General features: G+C 37.5%; 1 protein-coding gene across 2 annotated transcripts in view; it reads right to left on the reverse strand.

Moving 5' to 3' along the window:
* Positions 1–6,021: 6,021 nt before the first annotated feature.
* The window catches only part of ATP11A (ATPase phospholipid transporting 11A), a 116,891-nt gene continuing 101,970 nt past the window's right edge, over positions 6,022–20,942 (reverse strand). Inside the window, exons 26-30 of one of the 2 annotated variants that reach the window (XM_040054704.1) lie at positions 19,178–19,243; positions 18,784–18,887; positions 16,837–17,002; positions 15,298–15,386; positions 10,112–10,241 (exon numbers count right to left, since the gene is read on the reverse strand). In XM_040054704.1, the coding sequence (XP_039910638.1) occupies positions 15,309–15,386; positions 16,837–17,002; positions 18,784–18,887; positions 19,178–19,243 (414 nt within the window). In that variant the 3' untranslated portion in view covers positions 10,112–10,241; positions 15,298–15,308. Of the gene's footprint in view, positions 10,242–15,297; positions 15,387–16,836; positions 17,003–18,783; positions 18,888–19,177; positions 19,244–20,942 lie in introns of both variants that reach the window. The other variant, XM_040054703.1, reaches the window with a different exon arrangement.

Consider the following 20,942-nt stretch of genomic DNA (forward strand, 5'->3'; position numbering starts at 1 on the left):
TTGTAATTGAACCAACACTGGGGACAGCATTAGCCCCAAAAAGCAAGCAGAGTTTGTGCAGCTGATGTGCCACAGCTACCCTACACAGCAGAGCTTCCAAAAAGGGCCTGGAAGAGCAATGCAACCTTAAATGCCTGTCACAAGACAGAGGGTGGTATAGGGAAATCATCTCCCCATATTTTGATTTAGCAAATATTCATTCTGGAAGTGGCTGTAGAAAATCTGTTTTGTTGTTTACCTGGGTGATCGGCACAGAATCAGAGTCTTCCATCACTCCTGGTGCCTGTAAAAGATATCTGGCATGTGGAGCACATGATCCTCTTTCCTCTCCTCCCTTCCTTCCTTTCAGGATAACAAGTCAGACGAGGTCTCTTGTTAGTAGTCCCACAGCTGTTAAGGGTATTGGGAGGTCTGGAAGATCTGCCTGTAGCCCCAAGTGTCTAAATGGAAGGAGGAAGATTCCCTGGCTAGAGATTTGGGACTCTGAAGACGCTTCGGTTCTACAACACTCTACAGCTTCAGGCTGCAATTGTCAGCTAAATAAATTAGTCCTAAAATGTGTACTGGGGACATGGCCACAAGTGACAAAATTCATGTGGGAGGGCAAAGCTCTGAGTCCATCCCACCAATGGCTTGTGCAAGAGCCCCAAATTCTACCTTTGCTATTTACATTTCAAATTTTGTGTCTGTGTCTTTGTTGTCATAGTGACAGAAGGCACCAAGAATATTCTCTGGGTTTTTTCTTTGTCATGGACGCAGAACATCCTTTGGCATGTATGTTTCCTCTCCCTCATGGTTACTTTCTTCCTTTGCTTTCCCAAGAGCTTAAAAAAAATAAAATTGAAATAATTAATGCTTATGCTCAGTAAATTAGATAGTAAATACAAACAAATACAATACATACTAAGGAACTTGGGTTGAATGTCATGATTAAAAATGTGTTGCAGGTACTATTTGTTTTTATTTCACCCAACAGGAAATATCCTGCTGGCTGTAATGGGAGCTTAGACACCAGCATTCAACACAAACAGCTGCAAGTACCTGAACCTGAACCTCACATTTGGCTTCTCACATCATATTTTGAGGTTGAGTTGTCCAAATACACAACTTCCACTTAATTCTGCTTGTGCAGATAAGAGGCAGAGAGGGAGAGGGGACTGGGAAAGTTCCTGGTACTAGATAGGTGCTGCTGTTTTGTTCTGTGAGAAACAATCGAGGTCAGAGTTTTGGAAGGTGCACCATGAAACAACTGAAATGAAACAATGAAGACTTACAGTAAAGGAAAGAAATTGTTTGGGATTGAACAAAAAACATGGATTTTCTTTAAAAATATTAGTAGAACATGTTAATTTTGAATCTGATGTGGTGGGAGAGAATAAATGGATTTGCAAGCCACAAACACTATCAGAAGAGTGGTGTGACATGGCAGTAAGATGAAATGTCTGTGAACAGTAATGTAAAAGGTGAGGTGCAGGCAGATGTTCAAACGGACAGTCATCAGATTTACAGGTGAACCCACATGAGAGGATGCCCAAACTCTACTGGGGATAGTGGAATTTATTTTTATGCCACACTAATTAACTTTCCTAACTCCCAAGCTGACATACTTTCATATAATGCCTGTAGTGTCCACACAGAGATGAGAAAGCACATCAGTGACAAGAGTATTGTAGGATTTATAGTGCCTGGCTGCAGTAGCCTGGGCTTTTTGCACTTTTCTCCCTAAATCAGTGTCTTGACTCAATACCTGGATCTAAAATTAATTATATCAGGATTGGTAAGTGTGCATCTCTGTGAAATGTAAGGGGAATGTAAATCTTCATAGACTGAAACAGTTAAAAAGTTAATAGTGTGGTTGGCAATTAACTTTATGGAAAACACAAACAGCTTCTAGCAACAGCTCTTAAACAATGAGTCAGGGTGGACCCTTCTTGAATGAGATTAGATGCCAGTGAAATTAAGACATATCTCAACTTTCTGTATTTCAGTGTTCATACACATTTGGAAATAAAGTTGACAGAGGGTTCTCATGAGCTACATCTGGATATATAAGATGCCAAAGTTATGTGTATTCAGCTATGATATGGAAATACTCATGGACTCAGGATAATGGCATACTTCCCAAAGTTGATTGAAGGATATAATCATGATCGATGCAGAACCAGATCAGCAGGAAATCAGAGTGAAACTTATCTTTTGGATATGGATAAGAATTTCCTTGGTGGCAGTGGTGTTAGAATTTAAACAGCCATTCTCTTTCTATGTTAGCTTAAAATCTTTGGGTAGGTATGAAAAAAGACCTTTTTTCCTGTTAAGACAAATGTGTAGGACATAGGTAGTTTTCAATAAATTAAGTGGGTTGAAAATTCCTTTTTTTTTTTTAATGATTTCTCCAAATCACAATTTTTATAAGGCAAAATAAATTTAGTAAGTCCCATGAGACCACCTATCCTTTTGGAACAATTCACATAAATGGACTCAATAGGCAGAAGGTTAACTTCCAAACATGCCCCATTTCAGTAAAGGATGAATAAGCTTACTTTGAGAGTTAATTTGCTGAGAAAGAAGCCTGGGAAAAGCAGGATGAAGATGAGTGATTGTCTCCCACATGAGATGGGGACACAGAGTTTGTGGTGTTTATGTGCACGCGATCAAGTACTTTTTGTGCAAAAGCAACCAAGGCAAGGAACCATTGTGGTGGTGAGCATGTTGCTTCAGATCTGCTGGTTTGCCTGCTGAATATTCCTCTGAGAGAGCATGAAAAAGATCACTCTTGTTAAAATGCATGGAACTATGTTTGCCCATTCATAAAAGGAATGGGTTTGTTTTCTTTCAGAATTAAGCATGGTAACACAGACTTGTAGGGGAAAGGGAGGTACTCCAGCATGTCAGGCTAGAGGCAAGTAAGGGGAAATGTAAACGTATGTATTCATTTCCTACCTATAGAGAGAACAAGAGTTGAGTGGGAATAAAGTTTGAAACCATAGTTAAACTCCAGATGGACAATTCAAGAAAGGCAGATTCCAGATCACCTGCTGTGATCCATATTTGAGAAGACAGAGAAGCCTGACTCATGTTCCAGTACAATATACAGTGGAAGGACCTTTAGCTTTTTTCCACCTGGACCAGTTCCTTCCAGCACAATGATGCACAAACATGGCTTTTGTACTAAACTAACACATAATTTGCACTTTCTAAGAAGAGTCACTTAAAAGCCAAGTGAATTCCAACTGTTACTGAGCTCTATCACAGCATCAGTGTCAAGCTTTGTGATCTTGTGCCTGAAACCACTCAAGAGAAGAAATATTTATTTCTGAGCTATAACTTGGAATCGAATTATACACACTACCTCTTCATAGCTGGGAATAAACAATTAGATTTCAACCTAATTAATACTCACAACTTTCTCTAACTATGCAATTTTCTTCATGCTAGAAGCAACTTGTTCAGTACTTAGAGGAAAAAATGCTCTTCTAGGCCGGCTAATTGGTTGGAAGTATTTTCTGAAATAAAAGTCAGCATACCACTTGACGGCTTGATCCTTGGACCAGAATTTGTTTTCCTTCTCTTCTAGAGAAGTGTTTATTAGATGGCAAGATTCAGAGCTTTCAAATTTGGTTAACATTTCAGCATGAAGCATCTTTACAAAAGATGTCCGGAATCTCAAGGTAAGTTGTTGATCTACTTTTGAAAAAAGTATTTAAATTCTTTACCTTGTTAGGAAGAAAAGCAGATCAGGTTTTTTCCACATTAAATAAGGAGAGACTCATCAGTTCTCCCTGAAATAGGAAGTCTCTAAACCTAGCAGGACACTGCATCCTATGTATTTTTAAAAGCATAACGCACCATGAGATTTTCTTAACCAAAATGAATAATGGAAAACAACAAGTCTTTTGGTAGTTTTAAATTGAATCCTGTTTGTCACCTTTAAATGGAAAACCAACACTTAAACTATTAGGGCTCAACATTATTAATTTACTGCAGGCTTGCCTGTTAAAAAAGAAAGATCACACAGTACAATTCTCTTTTAAAAACCTTTTAAACCTAGATGGGGACATTAGGCACCTGATAAACTGACCTGTATAATGAAGAAAGTTAATGGATATATTTGGTTTTATCCCTGTCTTAACACTTCCTAGTGTAAATGAAGCCTTTAAGTGGGTATGGGGCTTGCTTTAGCATTTGAATAAAATGAAAATTAATACACCTGTATGTGCAGTGGAAACACACAACAACAAAGCTTTAATAGAATTATAGTCAAATGCTGTTTTTAAATTCCTGTACAGTATCACCTGAGGAAATCAGAATATTTGAAAAACAAAACCAAGGAACTTCAGTCTGTCTCCAACCTACCTCACTTCTTATCAAGATAACCGTCAGGAATGATTTTATAGAACAGTGTTGCATAAATTGCAGAAAATATTGAGTAGCCTCACTGTAGAATATAAAAAAGTTTTCAATTAATTCTATAATGTAGCTTACTAAAAGAGCATAACTTAAAACACATGGTATTTAATTGAGAATACTGTTCATCACTTAAATGGTTTTCTATCCTTTTTTCCTTTAAATAAGTAAATGCATTTTTATGTGCAAAATGAATTTGTGTGGTAACATGTCCATATGGGCACTGTGTTCTTCCTGAAATCCAGATACATCATCACATTATTTTTTCAAAAATAGTTTCAATGTTAATATCCTATCTAATTGCAATTTATGCATTTTTTTTCTTCTTTGCATGGATAAAGGGAAAAACATCTTCCATATTTACACAGCCCCTTCAAACTACCTTCTCTAGAAGTTCATTTAGTAGAAACACAAAATTTCTTGATGTACAAAAGGGAGATGGGTACAACATTCTTGTTTAGATAAAAATTTCACATAAATACAAACCTATTCCTCTGAAACCTTTATTACGGGAAGTGCAAAATCAACACAGAAGCAAAGGCCTATGCATTCTACACATCCTCAGAGCAGCAGAGGGAGGGACCATACCTGACACCCTGAACTGCTTTGTGGAGGCTGGCTGGGATGCCTTCATCCTGATGGAGTCAATGTACTTTGGAGCCTGTAATGATTTTGAAACTGCAAGGAAGTTCTGTAAAATTGTATCACCAAATGAAATAAAATTATGGTCTTTCTGTGCACTCAGCCTCTTCTGTAAAAATACATGAACACTGCTACCAGCTCACATGTCAGAGCACATTGTTTTTACTTTAGCTTCTTTAAATTGACAACATTGCAAAAGAAAGGAGAAATAGCTCTGGGTACCTCACACAGCGGAACAGTAAGGAAATGTAGCAGACCTTCTCATGCGTAGCTTATGAGTTTACTTTGGAAAGAACCTTCGCACTTACTCAATCTGTGCAGGAGGAACAAAGCTCTCCTGGACTGGTACCAATTTCTATTCGTTTTGGAACAATCCCCCAGACCCCAGCTCATGTTCCAGCCCTCTTTGAACTTCTTTTTGTTAGCTTGCTTTTTTTTTAGCTGGCTACACACACTCTGAAAATTGCAGACTTACAGAACTGGTAGGGGTTGGAAGGGACCTCTGGATATCACCCAGACCAACCCTTCTACCAAGGCAGGGTCACCGACAGCAGGTGACACAGAAATGTGTCCAGGTGGGTTCTGAGTGTCTCCAGAGAGGGAAACTCCACAAACCCCCTGGGCAGCCTGTTCAGTGCTCTGCCACTCTCAAGATAAAGAAGTTCTTCCTCATGTTGAGGTGAAACTTCTTGTGTTTTTGTTTAAGGCTATTGCTCCTTGTCCTGTTGCTGGGCACTGCTGAAAAGAGCCTGGCACTATCCTCTTGGCACCCATCTTTGAGATATTTGTGTGTATGGATCACATCCCCTCTCAGTCTTCTCTCCTCTAGAGTAAAGAGGCCCAGCTCCCACAGTCTCTCATAAGAGAAATGCTCCAAGTCCACTTAATCATTTTTCTAGTGGGCCACTGGACCCTGTCCCGTATGAGAAATGAGCATGACTACAAACATATTCAATAATCAAATCAAACACTCTGTTTTCTTTATATACTTACATTTTATTACAGACTAATATGAAACCATCTCATATTCATACTAGAATTACAGTAATTACTTGTGAGCAAACTTAAACCAGTCTTGAATGTTTATGTTTATTGCAAGCAGATTTGTATCTCCTGCTTATATTCTACATAAGGATTCAAAATGTGGCTGAATATAAACAAGTTCTATTTGGTTGTCTACAGAAATAAAAGTTAAAAATAGTAGTGAAAAGAAACTTTACAGTAATGTATTCACACAATGACTCTTCAAATCAAATAAATGAAGTAGTATAGGATAATCTGAACATTAGATTTGAAGGCTGATTTCTTTTCAAATAAATGCACCTAAAATTGTTCCATTAAAAATAAGTGTCAGTATTTGGTGCTGATGACTACAGACATCTTTAATGTTTAAAGCACAGATAACTACTCCCAGCCCCATACAGCAACTTTCGCAGATTCTACTTTACATTAGATCATGAAAGAACCTCTAAAATGCGACGTGTACATAGCACAGAATTTATGTCCAAGACAAAGCAGACTGAAATCCTGTGAATTTTCATAAGATAAAAAATTAAAGCTATATAAACTGATTTTTTGATTATTCTGCAAAGTAGAATCATGTATGTTCTTTTGTAATACTTTAACAAATTTCCATTAAAGCTTTTTTTAACAGAGACAGTAGCATGAGCACAAGGATCCCACTGGCTTCCAAAAGAAAACTAGTGCAGTTCGTCAGTTAAGCTATTTTTTTCCTCTTATTTTTGCAAGCCAGTTGGGTCAAGACAAACAGGCTAATGCAAGCAAGAAAGTAAACTGCAATCTTTTACATTAAGTGGCTGAACAAACAATTATTGTACATGGTAAAACAAAAAAGATCTTTTGCCACAAGCCACTGCAGGAATATATGAGCTTCTGTGGCCAAAAAGCTTGAAATACTTTCTAAGTCTTCACGTACATTTGGTTTTAGCGCTTACCAGTTTCAAGACATTTATAGAAGCAGTTATGGAGACATTATGCTGTTAAAGCTGCAACAATTTAAACGAGGCAAGTTAGAAGGTTACATAGATATTTAGACTTTTCCTCTTTCTTTTTCTTCTTCATACATAAAAATCTGTCTCCTTTCAGTGTCTCACCCATAATCAAACACTCTAATGCATTTTGACCTAATTTCTACTTTTTCATCTTTTTATCTTTTGCAGTAAAACTCCCAGGTTAACACCTGCTGCAGTGGACTAGGTTTACATGACAGTAGTAACAGGGACTGAAGCAAAAACACATCAAGTGAAGCCAAGTTGATGTTTTATGTTCATTTCACTAAACAGTCTATTATAACAAACAATCAGCACCAACTTTTAAGGGTAAAAGTATTGCTAAATCAAAGCAGAAACTCCCACTTAAACTCAAGCACTCTTTCTCCTACAAAAAATGACATGTTGAACTAAAATTTTTCAAACATGTATACAGGTGTTTCAGCCTGAACAATGTTGTCAACAATATCTAAGTGCAGGGCTACATGAAGTTTGCAGTGAACTGCTTCGTTAGTAGGCAGAACAGGAATGCAGCATTTTCAAAAACATCAAGCAAAAATTTCCTTATTTAAGGCTAAAAGATAGAACTCACAAAGTAAAAAAGCAGGAGGCTTTATAGAGTAAAAAAGCAGTTGTAATATAGCACTGCAAGTACAGCGCTCTAATCGCTGCTACCACAAATCCCAACAAAACATCAATAACTTGGATGAGACTCATAGAGCAACAGACCTGTATTTCTAATTTGACATTCATTAGAATTTTAACATTCAGCCACAACTCCACTCTAAGCTAAATTTAAGTGGCCAAAACTTATAGTTATAAAAAAGCCTTCAAAACATATACTTAAAAAAAATAGAAATGGTGTGTTAACAAATGTATGCGTAAAACAGATTTATAAATAGCTACAGTATGAAAAATATTTCAGTGCAAAGGCAATTTTAAGATTTCTAAAAAATACATTACAAATAATTTGTTAACTACACACAAGAAATTTGTCACTGCTACCGGTATAAAATGTATACCCATATTAACTTCTTAAAAATATATACACCAGTGTTTTATGTAGGGGACAGCTCTAACTGACCAACATTCAAGTCTGCAATGGCAAGTATATGTACACACACCCACACATGTGTATGTATTTCAAAATGCTACTGCTATAAGGACATTCTTTGAAACTTAAAAGCACTATATGTTAAATGATAAAAAACCTTTATCTGTGGTGCTCACTGTTAGACTTTGTAAAATTCTGTTATCTTTGGTATACTGAAGATGTCATAACTCACTTTACAATCTCTGCTTGACCCAGGGCATTTTAAAAACAAATCACTGTTTGTTTAATATGAAAACTACTCAGATTACTGTGAGGAACATTTCCTTCTAAGCTGATTTTTCTTTTATTAAAAAGTAAACTAGTTAGTAAACTTCTTTTGCCTCCATTTTTTTTTTTCCTGTTAAAACACAAAAGGGGAAATCATTTTTCTTTGTCACCCTTGTCTATGTGAAAGACAACTAACAATGTCTTGGCCAGGTCTTCCAATAAGTGCTGCAGGTCTGATTCCAAATACTTTGTTTTCACAGTGAAATAAATTTTTAGGTAATGTCCTCGCAGAGGTATTGAATAAGGATGGCTGTTAACCAATTGCAACCACCAAGCTGAAATTGACTGAAATTGGATTACTCCTTCAAATATTTTTGCACCCCAAAATAAAACACTGGACTAAAGAAACAACACAAGGATGCAGCTAATAGTTGAATTACTGCAAGATAACATAAATGTAGCAGAAAAAACAGAAGTGCAAGTTGGCTGTCATTCTTAAGGGAATTCAAACAGAATCCTTGTAGTCAAACTAGTTTCTATATCCCAACAATGGTTCAACTGTTAGTCAACAGTTGTGTGCCACCTCGTGGTTTGCTTGCAAAAGCTAACAGTTGTGTGCTTTATCTACCAAGCCTATTAACCAGCTTCTAACCCCACATGCACACCAAAACAAATCAGAATTAAGAGGATGAATCAAGACAGTTAAAGGTACTCATCCAGAAAAACCAGCTTTTCTTCTTTTAAGAAAAAAACCCCAACAAACTGTCAAAAAAAGGTTAATATATAGTACTTTCTACTATACGTATTTGACAATCATAAGGATAAGAAGTGAGAACACCAAATAATGTGCATTTTTTGACAAATTCTAAGATGTTTTAGGCAAAATGCTTACATTCAGTTTGTAAGTAGATACCAACATTGGTGATATTTACCTATTTAACAGCCAACTTGACTTCATATTGTGTGTGCATACTCTACACAAGGATTGTTTTGCCTATCTTTCTACAGGGAAAAACTAACCAAAACCATACATAGCCCTGATTTGGCCACTTACAAGGAAGTGAACATTAGAGAGTGTTTCTTGAAAGCAGATTTGCACAGAGGAAACACCAGTTTGTTCTACAGAAAGAGCAAAGGAAGAAAAAAGGACAGAGGAAAATCAGAAACGGCATTTGTTAAATATGCTTTAGGAGAATTTCATTTGAGATAACTGAGACAATTGCTCCTGGCTGAAAATTAAAACTGTCGATCTTAAAATGTAGGTCACTGACTGAAACTATGCACTTCAAGTAACAAAGAAAATCACTAAAGATGACAGAAGTAGTAAATACACAGAGGTCTTGACATAGGATGAAGAGAATTTTTAGTGCTACCAGTCTCACAGTACCAGACTGTGCAGATTGTTCATTGCTCCAGTAGTTCAAAACATAAAAGGAGGCCTATTGGCCGGGAAGGGTTCATACTTCTAGCTCTTGATCCTGTTTGTCTCAACACTACCTCAGACAGCAAAAGCCACATATAGTTTAATATGTTTCTGTGACATGTCTGTTTCCTGAAAAAACAAATAAACAAAACCACAGTTTTTAAAGGCTTGACTTGGTGCTCTGTCATATGGACGTTTCCAAACCTGACCCACTGTAGTGGTAGCCTGCACTGGAACGGCAATGCTTATTTGAATAGCCAAAGACAGATGGAAGTACTGAATAATCAACGCCTCTCCACTGCGTAAACATCACTTTTTTAGAATGAGAATTAGACCTTCTTGCTGGGGAATTGCTGCAGTCACTGCTCCTGTATCTTGGGCTTTTCAGACAGGCGAGAGGTGTGAATTCTGAGATGTGCTCCCGACAGTGCCTCGATGCATTCTGTTAAAGGGAAAAAAAAGAAACAAATACACAGTAAGGAGACAATCTTGGAACCAAAAGTATGTAATTGTTTTCTTTCACAGGACCACTGTCCCCTTGGTATAATAATGCCTTTCCCTAGACCACCACTCTGGCTATTCATTTCATGTGAAAGTATAATCTTGTGTTGCTTTGCAATCAACCAGTTTCAACATGATTAGTTTTACATTAAGACCTACAGAACCATGCACGATTTTATACTTAGCTTCTAAACCTAATAACGAGCTCTTCAAAGAGATGAAGACACAGAGGCCTGCTTTCAAATGGAAGTGTTTTAAATCAAGGTTATGTGTCATTTTGGAATTTCTCCCAGTTTTATCCCTGAATTTCTTATATGGAATTTTAAGAAGGACAGATTCAAGTACTTTGCGGTATATGTCCAAAGAGAGGAAATTCTTTACAGTCAGTTTATGCTAACAGATGAAGCTTTCAGAGTTCATCTGAAACTGAGTTTCAGAGTTCATCTGAACATTACACTTGCTTTGTACTTCTAAGCAGTATTGAATTTTAGACTTGCTTAGGTTACATGTAGCATCTATACAGGCAACTTATACTGTACATCTCAATACTATCTTGGTCTAATTGCTTATTAGAATTTATCTTTCTCACATAATCACTCTACACTCTGGCAGAATGAGCACATCCACTCAGAAAATGCTCAAGACTACAGAACACCACAGCTGCATGACAAGAGCCTGGACACGTACACAAACTGAAATACAACTAGCACAGCCCTTTCTCCAATGAGTTTATAAAATTCTTTTCACTAAATGCACATATAATTTCCAGGTATAAAGGTATCTAAGGTATAAATGCATTATAAACATGGTTCAAAGCGATGTTATTCATTAATTTCTCCATGAATGCTACATAAATGAGTTAATCCTCTATTCTTAATCATCCCCCCTTCTTTCCTGTTAATCAGAACCCAGTAGCAGAAGGACAAAATCACAACATAAATATTAATGATCTGGCTTACAGAACTTTGGCTGCAATGTAACATGACACTTTATTGACAATCACAAGCTTAAAACTCTACTCTTGCAGAACTTAGAGCAATCTGAAAGCTCTCTTAAAAAGACACTCTTAGAAAGGTCACAGAACTATCCTAAACTGCTCAGTACAGTGAGGCCTGGGTTCTTTTAAACACATATAGACCAAATAGCAACATTATTACATAAAAATCAGGTAACAGATTAGCAGATTTGTTTTGGAAATGTAAGAGGGAGTAGTCATACAGTTTGGTAATTAATTTTCCTATTCTTTCAGCTAGAAAATTAAGTATTTTAGTTACCATAGATAGTTCTAAAAATAAAATGCTTTTTTCTATACATGGCTCCGAGACAAGAGCCTTTACCAAGCCTGAAGCTTGTCAAGGAAGTTGGCATTTTCTACTAGTACTCGTGTAACAGTCATCAAAAGCAAATCAGGTATTTTAGCTACCTTCAGGTACTTTAAAGTCTTACAGCACACAGAGGACGTGACATTTGTCCTTTTCACATACTGCTAACTTTGCACTTTCACTTATATTCCTCATGTGCTGCTTTTGGGGTCAGGAGAGCATGAAAGGACTGGAATAGTCATGGCATCCAGGTGGGAATCATTAGAATAAAGAGTGCACCTTCTTACTCGTTTGTGTAACCAGTGGCATAGCAAGGAGATGACGTAAAGCAAAGAACTTCATTCTGCTGGCTTTATGTTTGGGGAATTATGTTCACTGCTTATGCTGCTGTCTCAGATATTCAGCCAAACTATCACACTTCTCTCTTGATCGGAGGCAGTGACACATCAGTGCCCTGGTCTGTACAGAACACGGCACTGTGGCAGACACTGTCACATGCACAGCCCCAGTCTTCTGACCCAAGGTCCTACTCACAAGTAACTCACTATGATTATCTTCACATGTTACCATCTGCATTTGGTCTATATACGTATTCAAGAACATGAAAGATGATGGATAAACTGCTTGTGGGTAAGAATTATCTCTGACTTTATGGATTCTACATTGTGGTGTAATGCAATGATGACTGCAGGTCTTACAGAAGAAATGTCACCCAACACCTATACATAATACTTTGTATTTACAGGACATGAATATGGATATATCGATTTATTGGTTTGCTTTACACGATTAAGATTCTGAGACAAAAAGATCTTACCTGTGGCATGGAACATCTCTTGCAAAAAACTAGGCTCTCCAAGTAAAACAATGATTTTGTATCAATACTGATAAAGAACATCAAAAACTCTGGAGGAAACAATTGATTTGTAAATAGCACCAATAGAAATTAATCCAAATTGGCAACACATACAGTACTGTTACCTAGCTTTGATCTAATTATGGCTCGGAAGGTGAAAGATTTCCTTCAAGAAGTGGCCCATCGCAGTTCGTCAGTGCATTTTGGGCTGTTTTATGTCTCATACTCTTCTGCAAGGATGAGGAAAAACAGTGAGACTCTTGCTGAATACAAGAAATGTGAATGAATTGTACCATTTGGTAACTGTTACAGCAAAGTCCTGTAAAAGTGATGGATTTTCTGACAGATTTAAAAAGGAAAGGTTATCCAGTGTAAAATAAGGTTTCTCTTTCTGGATCCTGAGATTAATCCTTTGGGGGCGTTTTTAATTCAATTTCAAACTCTTAAAAAATTACTCTCAAAAGCGCTAAACTGACTAAGTACTGTGGGCTGTGTGTCCTGCCTCTCTAACAATACAATAACCTGCAGTGAACGGGAGAGGTGCCTGTGCTACGTGGAGGCCAAATCAATCCTACGTTAAGGAGAGGACATCCCACTTCACTACTCCCAGAACATCTGGCACACTGAAGGGAGGTGATGGGCTAAGGAGGGCTGACTTACAGCTCAGTCCTTACACTATGGGCACAGAGGGACAGGGAGCTGCCAAGGAAACTTCTTCCACAGCATTCAAATATTGCAACAGCAAGATCCATCGCTTTGTTTCCACAGAGGAGCGTGACACGTGACAAAGGCAGCGGTTTGCTGGTGAGCACAAGGCAGCAGTTTGCTGGTGAGCACTTTTCTGAGCGCCCAGCGCAGTTGTTCAACAGCAGCTAAGCCCACTGCGGAACAGAAGAATGATGAATCCCCAGAGAAGCTTCCCCAGGCAGAAGGACCACTTTGGGTTTCCCCAGGTGCAGCAAAGGGTAAAGATCTCATAGTATGGCTGATGGCCCAAGCTTGTGGCTGAGTGAAAGCGAAGTAAAAAATCATCAGTCAAAAACAAAGAGAAAAAGAAAAAATATTTCTTAAAAAGGGATCAAAGTACAGAAGTAATTTACAGTTCAGAAACTAAACACCTGGTATTTCAGCTACCAAATACTTGGAATTGCTGAAACACTGTCAGTCAAAGTGAAAATTATAAAAATGGAAATAGGATAATTTAAATTGAATTTATATTTTCCCTAACAGAGCAGATGAAATTCTGCTACTAATGAAAGAAGAATGAAGAAAATATAATCAGTGTAGATTTATTTTAAAAACCCTATTGCTTTTTAAAAGTAAAAGCTGAAAGAAATCTGACAGCTGCCCAGTCACCAGTTAAAGCACAAAATTCAGTTTGTTATTGAGCCAGAGTTGCAGAGACTACATATGTAAGAAATAAGTAGATTTTGACCGAAATTACCAAAAGGCAATAGATTCCTCCAAAGCTTTTGCAGAAGTAATGTTTTAGCCCAAGAAAACCGTTTGTATGTATATATATATAAAAAATCAACACACATGCACATATATATACACACCTACATGTACATATATGTATGTGTACACACATATATGTCTGTATGTATATATGTATCACAGGAAAGCTCTCTGAAAAAAACCCAGAGCTATATGTGGTATATTTAAAAACATTCAAATGTTAATGATGGTAAGCAATCTCTCACCACACACCTCTCAAATAACTGAAAAATTCAGAAGTGTAAGAACTGCATCAAAGGCTTAATGCATTCTTATTGCCTGAGTAGAACTAATTTAGTAACCTGAGAAATGGTCACTGGTCCTATGTTAATCTTTTCAATTGTTACCAAAGCCTTTTTGTTATAAAGAAAGCAATATCACTTTTAGGAATGCAGTACATTTAAAAATAATTATTTATAAGCTCAGTTCAAACCAATCCTAAGGCACTTAATAGACTATTTTAGTCAGAATTGTTGATAGTTAAAAAATTTCTCTCTGTATTTTCCCTCTGATTTACATAATTACAGTAAATTTTATTGACTATATATTCTTGAGGGGGAAAGAAGGAGGAAATACTTTTTTTATCTTAACCACTTAAGGAAGAAAGATATAAAATCTGCAATGGAAACCAACAGTCTCTGAATATTAAGAACAAAACAGTTTTCTTGCAGACTGTAGGGGAAACAAGATTAACCAGCATTTATTCTACTTTTATATTGAATAAAGTCATAAACTTTCCGATCTTGAGCTGTTTTCTTTCCAGAAAGAGCACAGAATTTCATTAAAGGGCACACAAGGAAAGCTCAGTTTTATAATGCATGCTTGAAAAAGAAAAAAAGCTGCATTTTCTAGCAGCAGAGAAGACACATTAATAATACTCCAAAGACTGTTTAAGTGGTTTCCAGTACCACATTTTGTGTATGATGCTAGCAACATCAACCTAATCAGAATTATCACTTGTTTGTGTGGCCACTATCCTACTTATTCAGGTACAGTGGAAACACAACATACATTCATCTACAGACAGGCCAATGATTAAAATGGGATATAAGAGTCATAGATTCCTGTGACAGAAACATTCTGTAAAATGAAGCAAGAACAGTGACAAAAATTGATAGTGACAGTGACGGACTGTAACAACAATTTATACAATCTTTGAGATACACAGGAGGAAAAAGCTATACTAAAAAGTATTCCTCAAAATATAGTTGACATGAATCACAAATGGAGATAATGAGTATGGTAAATAACTTCTGATGATAAACTTTATAAAGTCCTTTGAATGAAATGGCCAAGCATGCAGAAAGGCAGAAAAAAGTCACCTTTTGTTCCATTAGAAACTTAGACTGCTTGAAGTCTGAGAAAGCATAAAGATGGTGGACTGCTCAACAGAAAGGCACTGATGTTTAGTCTGATTTCCCCAGAAGATTGTAGGAAGCAACCGAGCACATCATTTATGTTTAAAGCAAGGTAGCAGTTATTTAGACAAAGCAGATTGGAAGAGAGGAAGAAACAAAGAGAGGGAAGAAGAAACACAAGCGATATAACTGGTTAAAAATCACAGATCTTTGACTAAATATTTAAAAATGAATATTGCCAGTGTTGAGCCCAAAGTCTGCTTCACTATTGATTCATTTTCCACCACTAATACAAAATGTCTGGAAGAAATGCGAAGATATCTTTGCTAGGGGTTTTTATTTACTAGCTTGTTTCTTTATCTTAACCCTTGCTCATTCTCTCTCTTTAGACTTTTAAATTAACTATTGAGAATTCATACTGATGTCAACTCCTTCCACAAGTAGTGCCTATGGCAAAGAGACATCTAAGATCTCCAAATGATAAAACGTTAAATACTGATCTGCCTGGGAATGCTTTCCTGCTATTCTTTATTCTTTCCTGAAGTGAGGCATTATTACACCTGTACATTCTAGGAATACAAAACAGTGGCAGAGGGTTTTACATTTGCCATAGAGATATTTTTTTCCTTGGTAGCAAAATTCCTTTATTCCTTTCCTCTTAATGCAAAGTACCTTCTCAATTAAACATCAAAATCCTACCTAATCCCTTCCACTGTTGGTAAATCATTCTTTTAACCTAGTGGTGGCAGCTGATGGGCTGAAAAGGGCAAGGGCAGTATCATTAAGTTTAAAGTTCAGCACCTCTATTGTCCTTCACAATCTAACATTTATAATATATAAAAGTTTATTGTGGTTAAAATACAGGAAACAGTTTCTATTCATGTCCCCAGCATAGCACCATGGTTCCTTCCCACAGAACCTGGCCTCATCTCCAGCCTCAGAAGAGCTGGCCTGTATTTATACAGTCATTTCTCCTTTTGGGCTGATCAAATGAAAGGAGAGAATAGATTTTTAAATCCTCGTCCCGTTGGGCACAGCAAGGCACATTTATGTACAAATAATGGATCAGAACAGGCAAAATGTAAGTTGAAATATAAAAGAGGAAAAAATTATTAATAGGATATGAGTAAGTTTTAATACGTGTGTTTTTGTAACAGGCATCAGTATGTCATCAGGTATAAGTGCCTCTTATCTACCCTTATGGAGATCCCAATCCCCTTGCCCTTCTTATCTCCTCAAATCAAAAATCAGGTTGAGCCATTGAAGCGTCTCCTACCATCCTCATCAGCTGATTTCCCTGGGGTTGCTGGTACGAAGGCACAAGTGTTGCCCCAGAATTCAGGGTAATGCCAACAGGTATGTCAACAACAGGCAGCATCTTTCACCATATTGCTCAGACACCACAGATGGGGAACCTCTGCTCTAATCCCTGACCTTGGTCTAGGTGATTAGACACTTGTAATACAAAAAACCCCTAACTTCACAATGAAAAAGATTGTTTACCTGGATTCTTTCTGTTGCTGTAGGCCACAACTGCCTGCATAAAACCTTCTTCAGAACATCTGGAAGAAGGCTGACAGTTATGAGCAGAATTATACCCAGCCATGCAGGACCACTGGAGAGCATTTGCATGAACACGTAATACATCCTCTGATAATTGAGAAAAGGCCTGAGAGGAAAAAAGATAAAATAATTATTACACTTCAGTACACAAAAGAAAGGCTGACACTATTAAATACAAGAATTATGCCAGTGATTAAATACTTCAGGTTCAGTTTCCCAGTTTGTGGGTGTTCATCCATCCCAGTCTTCTCAAAAAGAGCTAACCATGCACCATCTGGAGAGAACTACCTTCTTCTTGTCTTCCAGACTGCAGGAGCTATCATGCTCTCCCCTCCCTGCCATAATGTGTCTCCCTTGCAAAGATAAATTAAGTTCATTCTTAAAGTGTTTATGCTCTTCCATGAACCCTCATCTTGCCCCAGGTATTTTCCACCTTTCTCCTTAGTGTCTTACCCACCACTTCCCTGGTCTTTGCTAAGGCTAAGGATTCATACATACTGCTTGTATGAATCCTCAGAGTAAGCCTAGTTAACCACGCTTATCTTCATACCTCTCAGGCTCCCCATAGCATCTCTAATGCTTTCATGTTATGCTCCCCATCCTATTCACCACATAGTTAATCCAACCACGCTATTAATACCTTCTCTTCACTATCTCCCTGTATCCCATGCAGTTGCATGATTATTAAAATGCCATCACTGTATATTACTGGGAACCAGAAGCCATAATCACTGAGAGCCAAGATCAAGAGGACAGTTTGCAGCAACACTGCAATGCAAAACCAGTAGGGCATTTTCCTGACAGCTTCCAAAATTTGACAGTATTTGCATACTAAAAAGCCAGCTAAGCTAAATTACATTTTTGTATACAGTCACATCTCTAATACAGAGTAGCAAGGCTGCTTGAGAACATTATCTGGGAAAATGTCACTTCTGCAAACTGATGGTGCAGAAACTGAGATCTGATCTTACTAGAAAAAAGAAGAGGCAGCTAAATATCCAAGGAGTTAAGAAGTAGTTCTCATTTGCAAAAGACATGCTAAATACAAATCCTTTCTCTAAATTAAATGGCATCTTAATCACCAAGCAATAGTTAGCCCCCTCCTTCTCTGGTCCCTCAAAATAGTGTATACAAAGTAGAATGGTTCCAGCAGTAGTTAAAAAGATGGCACCTCTATAAGTATGAAACAAAATTTCCAGCTCCTGATGGCAATCAGGCACACTAAGGAACAGAATTTGTTCCAACTTCATGTCCTTTCGAAAACTTTCAGTTTCAAGTACACAGAACTTTTAATAGCAAAACCTCCCAATACTTTAAATTGGCTACGCACAAGAGTTATACTAATTCTTACAAAGCTTCTTACCAACATGAATAAGTAGGTGATAAGACACCTACAGTAACTCCACTTTGCTAAGTAAGGAGACAAAATAATGAGCTCAAACACAGGACTCGTGGCCATCCACATCACTTCAAAATTGAGCTCCACTCCCTGTCTCTAGTTTTGACTGCTACAACTAGCTTCCAACATATGCCCAGCAGGTAGATGGGTAGTCACCAACTGCACAGACATGACCTATTCTGTGACATTTTGACTCAGAAAGGCAACATCAGCTCCTTGAACCAACCCTTGGGCTGCTTTTGACTGACACTACTAACATAAGCTCAGTGGCAGTCAGGGGTCTGACACTCTCCTTGTATTCTTCTTTAAGATTTTAGCAGACATTCATTGATATAAGAGCTGAGCACTCTCCAGTTAGCAATTATTTTTTAAAATAGAGTTCTGCAACGTATAAAGGCTAATTTAATTCTGTGAAAAAAAGGCGCAATATTAACAACTTCATCCTCCTGAAACAACTTTTGCAATGCAATTAATATTATGGTTCATACCAAATAATTCCTCCCCAGAGCAGAGAAAAGACAATGTAGAATACCAGTGATCCCCAGATCATGAAGTGATTTATCCATGTCCAATAATGTGTATCTAGTGCAAGCTGAAAAAAAAAGATATTACATGATGTTATTACTATCTAGACACAACAAGAATTCCCAGCAGGAGATAGAATAGTATTATACCTTTTGAAAACAGGGAAGGATTCTACACAGAATTAGTTGGAAACATCTTTCAAGTTTGAACACCGTTAAGAAGGCACACATAACAAACTCTCTACTTAAAGTAATAAAACAATGCATGGTGATAGAAAGAAATCAATATAAGAAAGCAACAAATAAAAAACCCCAAGTTTAAAGAAAGTTTCAGTGGATCAGGTACAGCATACCTTACCTTAAATGTAACCGTGAATACAAGCACAGTGAACACCACTGTTCCAAAGGTCCAAGTTCCAAACATCTATAAAAAATGGTCCAAAGCAGTTATAGGCAATATTGTCCACTATGTCATGAATTGTTCAGAGTAAACATCTTAAAGCTTAGTACTGCTTTGTAGCATGAACTGACACTTGAGCAAAAACTGAATTCCTACATGATCTATCCAGTGCAAAGTGTTCTGGTTTCTTGCTCTGCATGTACACACCTCAGATTTCAGAGAGTCAGAAAAAGACCATAACCTGAAGTTTACATGCATATTTCCTAATAAAAATCACAGGTAGCACAATTAACAAATCACTGAGATCAAAAAACAAACTGCAGTCATTTCATCAATCTTCTTGGATGTCATCTTTTTTCTGATTTCCCTTCTCTGTTGGATGCTCTTGGCATCCAGCAAAATTTCTTGGAGGTTCAACAGCATGTTATACAGATAAGCATAAGAATGTTATAACCATAAAGTACAAAAACGTCCTCATATGTTTTAAGATAAAACATTTTTGTGTTTGATTTTCTCCCCACTTGCATAAGGACATGAAAACACCTCAGCTATTCAAGTGGGTAGAAATAACCATTAATGCTGATGCAGGGAGGAACTAGTGGTGAATATTGTCACAGAGGACTGCTTGGACTTCAGCAGCTACCAGATGACCGGGTTCAGGATCCAGAGAAGTACTGGGAAAGTAGGCAATAGTTAGGACACTGTATTTTAGAAGAGACTGTGTTTGATTCAGGGTATTGCACCCATGAAAGAGAAGTGTCCAAGAGATCTGAATTACTTTGACAGACAACTGTTGAGATCTCTTGAACTCCCTGTTGCAGTTACAACTTCAATAATGAGACAAGTTCCATGCAGGCATGGAATTTCAGCAGAAGATCCAGTTGGCAAAGTAGGATGTTACTGCATGGACAAAAAGGCAAAATGGGAACATTCAAGAGATGACAATGTGGGCAGGCAGCAAACAGTATAAAAGCAGGGGAACAAATCACAGACAAAATTCAGCTCTAACTAGGATTACTGAGGGGTGTTGAGGGGGACAAAAAGGATATTTACAGTTATCCTTGCTACAAAGGAAAAATGCAAGTCTGCTGATGGAGTCGTAAGACAACATAGTGGAAGGTTTCAAAGAAAATGCTGAATTACTCAGTATTCTGGATATTAAACTTCACAAGCAAAACCCACTCCTTGCATTTAGCTGCAAAACTTGGGAAGGAAAGGAGCAGACAACTCCTGAGCTGTTCTGAGTTCTGAGTTGTTCTTAAGGAGGAAAAGCAGTGGATGCAAAATACTCTGAATTTAGCAAGGCATTTGACATTTGGACAATAAGGAAACAGGGGCCGGCTAAAAGGACTACTGTTACACCTGAAAACTGGTTGAACCACTGGACTCAAAAATCCTTGATAGATGGCTGGCTCCTGGTAATCAGTCAACCACACTAGGAACAGCAACTGGGCTGGAAATCACGGAATATCCCTGTCAGTAGCTGGTTGGACAGAATATCATGAGCAAACTACCAGGTGGTATAAAAATAGAGAACAGCTGAAATAATGAATGACAGAGTTACAATCCAGAGGGACCTCTGCTGATTTGAGAAGCAGGCTAACAGATACCTTACAGAATGAAGTAAGGAGAAATGCAAAGATTTACACCTAAGATGGACTAGTGACTGGCTGTGCAATGGCCCTGCTGAAAAGGAAGTTCAAGTGGGTTAATGTGGATTTCA

The sequence above is a fragment of the Hirundo rustica genome, chromosome 2 (assembly GCF_015227805.2).
Source record: "Hirundo rustica isolate bHirRus1 chromosome 2, bHirRus1.pri.v3, whole genome shotgun sequence".
NCBI classification, from domain to species: domain Eukaryota; kingdom Metazoa; phylum Chordata; class Aves; order Passeriformes; family Hirundinidae; genus Hirundo; species Hirundo rustica.